Source organism: Mangifera indica, chromosome 2 (assembly GCF_011075055.1).
Source record: "Mangifera indica cultivar Alphonso chromosome 2, CATAS_Mindica_2.1, whole genome shotgun sequence".
Classification (NCBI taxonomy): domain Eukaryota; kingdom Viridiplantae; phylum Streptophyta; class Magnoliopsida; order Sapindales; family Anacardiaceae; genus Mangifera; species Mangifera indica.
In genome coordinates, this window is record NC_058138.1 from 6,858,022 (window position 1) to 6,860,498 (window position 2,477).

At 38.7% G+C, this 2,477-nt stretch overlaps 1 protein-coding gene across 1 annotated transcript; it reads left to right on the plus strand.

Moving 5' to 3' along the window:
• Window positions 1–556: 556 nt before the first annotated feature.
• Window positions 557–907, plus strand: LOC123208500. The gene has a single exon (XM_044626037.1). The coding sequence runs from the start codon at window positions 557–559 to the stop codon at window positions 905–907; it is 351 nt and encodes a 116-aa protein (XP_044481972.1).
• The last annotated feature ends 1,570 nt before the right edge of the window (window positions 908–2,477 follow it).

The window sequence follows — 2,477 nt, forward strand, 5'->3', positions numbered from 1 at the left end:
TGTTGTTTAGACTTTTATTCTGCATGTTTTTTTAATGGTTAATAGCTGATGTTTAGGTATATAAAAAGACTTGTAATCAGTTGATATGTGAGTGGATTTATGAAGTGAATATATAGAAATAAAAGCTTTGAAGTTAACTTTTTTCTTTCTTCCTCATTTATGTTAAGAATCCATACTTGTAACTCATCATAGCTTCCAACAAATTGGTATCAGAGCCTTGTTAAAATGATGACCAAAACTAATATCACTTTCCAATACCCACAACTGACCAAAACAAACTATGATCGATGGGTGCTACGCATGAAGGCCATAATTGGGTCTCATGGCTTATGGGACATTATCGAGAAAGGATATGAAGATCTCGTAGACGAGCATACTGCAACTATGGTTTCACTAGAAGCTTGGCAGTGAACAAAGAAGAAAGATCAAAGTGCACTCTCAATTATTCATCAAGGGATAGATGATGACATGTTCGAGAAGATAGCCAATGCGACAAGAGCCAAGGATGCATGGGAAATTCTAAAGAATTCTAAGGGCTGAGTTTGAGTCGATTTTGATGAAGGAGAATGAGTCCATAATAGATTATTTTACTCGAGCATTGGCAGTGGTGAATCAGATGAAGCGGCTCAATGAAAAGATGGAAGATGTAAGAGTAATAGATAAGATTTTGCGCTCTCTTAACGCAAAATTCACTTATGTGGTGGTGGCGATTGAAGAATCGAAGGACATAGAGTCTATAACCATCGACGAGTTACATGGATCGTTGTTAGCCTATGAAGAGAGAATGAAGAGGACCCAACAAGAACCAATGGAGCAAGTTTTGCAAGCAAAATTTTCCTTTAATCCTAAGGGAAATAACAAAGGAGGAAGAGGCCGAGGTCGTGGTAGAAGCCGAGGTTGTGGATGAGGTTGTGGTCGTGGTCGTGGTCAAGGAAAAGGCGAGCAAAATTCATTTCAAGAACGTGAAAATAGAAGTTCTCAAAGAGGTCATGGACGAGGAAGAAATAATAATTGGAGAAAAGATAAAAGCCAAGTAGAGTGTTATGCATGTGGGAAGAAAGGTCACTATTCTTGGGAATGTCAAACTAAGAGTTGTGATGAGGAGACGAACTTTATCGAGCATAAGAAGGTGGAAGGTAATACTATTTTGCTTTCTCAAAAGGATGGGTCCATAGAAAAAAAAGTCACGTGGTATCTCGACAACGGCGCAAGTAATCACATGACAGGAGATAGAAGCAAATTTGTAGAGTTGAATACAAAAGTGACCAGAAATGTTCGTTTTGGAGATGATACAAAGGTAGAGATTAAGGGAAAAGGCTCGGTGATTTTGGCTACAAAGGATGGAGACCATAAAATTCTCCACAATGTCTACTACATCCCAAAAATGAAGAGCAATATTTTGAGCATCGGCCAACTTTTAGAGAGCGGGCACAAAGTGAAGATAGAGAACAATTATTTATGGCTTCGAAATCGAGATGATAGACTTATTGCTAAAGTTGCCATGACAAAGAACCGAATGTTCATGTTAAATGTGAAAACGGCGGAAGCGAAGTGTTTACAAGCTTGTGTCAAAGATCTTTCATGGATTTGGCACATGAGATTCGGGCATCTCAACTTTGAAGGGCTTAAAATGCTAAGAGAAAAGAATATGGTGAAAGGAGTTCCCAAAATCAATCATCTGAATCAATTGTGTGAGGCGTGTCTACTCGAAAAACATGCAAGAAAGAGTTTTCCAAAGGCGTCACTTTCACGAGCAACCGAGCCTCTACAACTTGTGCATGCGGATGTGTGTGGTCCTATCAAGCCATAATCTTTCAGTAAGAGCTCATATTTTGTGCTCTTCATTGATGATTACACAAGGAAGACGTGGGTTTATTTTTTGAAGAACAAGAGTGAAGCTTTTGAGACATTTAAAAAATTCAAGCTTCTTGTTGAAAAGGAAAGCGAATACAAAATTAAAGCTCTAAGAACTGATAGAGGTGGAGAGTTCACTTCTAATAAATTCAAGGTCTTTTGTGAGGAAAATGGTATTCGACGTCCTATGACGGTCCCAAGAGCACCACAACAAAATGGGGTTGCAGAGAGAAAGAATATGGCAATTCTTAACATGGCAAGGACGATGCTAAAAAGTAAGAATATGCTTAAGGAGTTTTGGGCCGAGGCTGTTGCATGTGTAATTTATCTTTCAAACCGTTCACCTACAAGGAGTTTGGAGAAAATAACCCCTCAAGAAGCATGGAGTGGATGGAAGCCAAGTGTGAAACACTTAAAAGTTTTTGGGTCTATTGGCTATGTTCATGTATCCGAACAAGAAAGGATAAAACTTGATGATAGGAGCAAGGAGATGGTGTTTATTGGCTATGCCAAGAACTCTAAAGGGTACAAATGTTTTGATCCCGTTTCCAAGAAAGTTGTGATTAGTAGAGATGTGAAATTTAAGGAAAATGCTTCATGGGATTGGAGTGTTCAAGAAGAAG

Coding starts and splice junctions, on each gene's coding strand:
- LOC123208500 (XM_044626037.1), top strand. CDS start 557: ATGAAGGAGAATGAGTCCATAATAGATTATTTTACTCGAGCATTGGCA.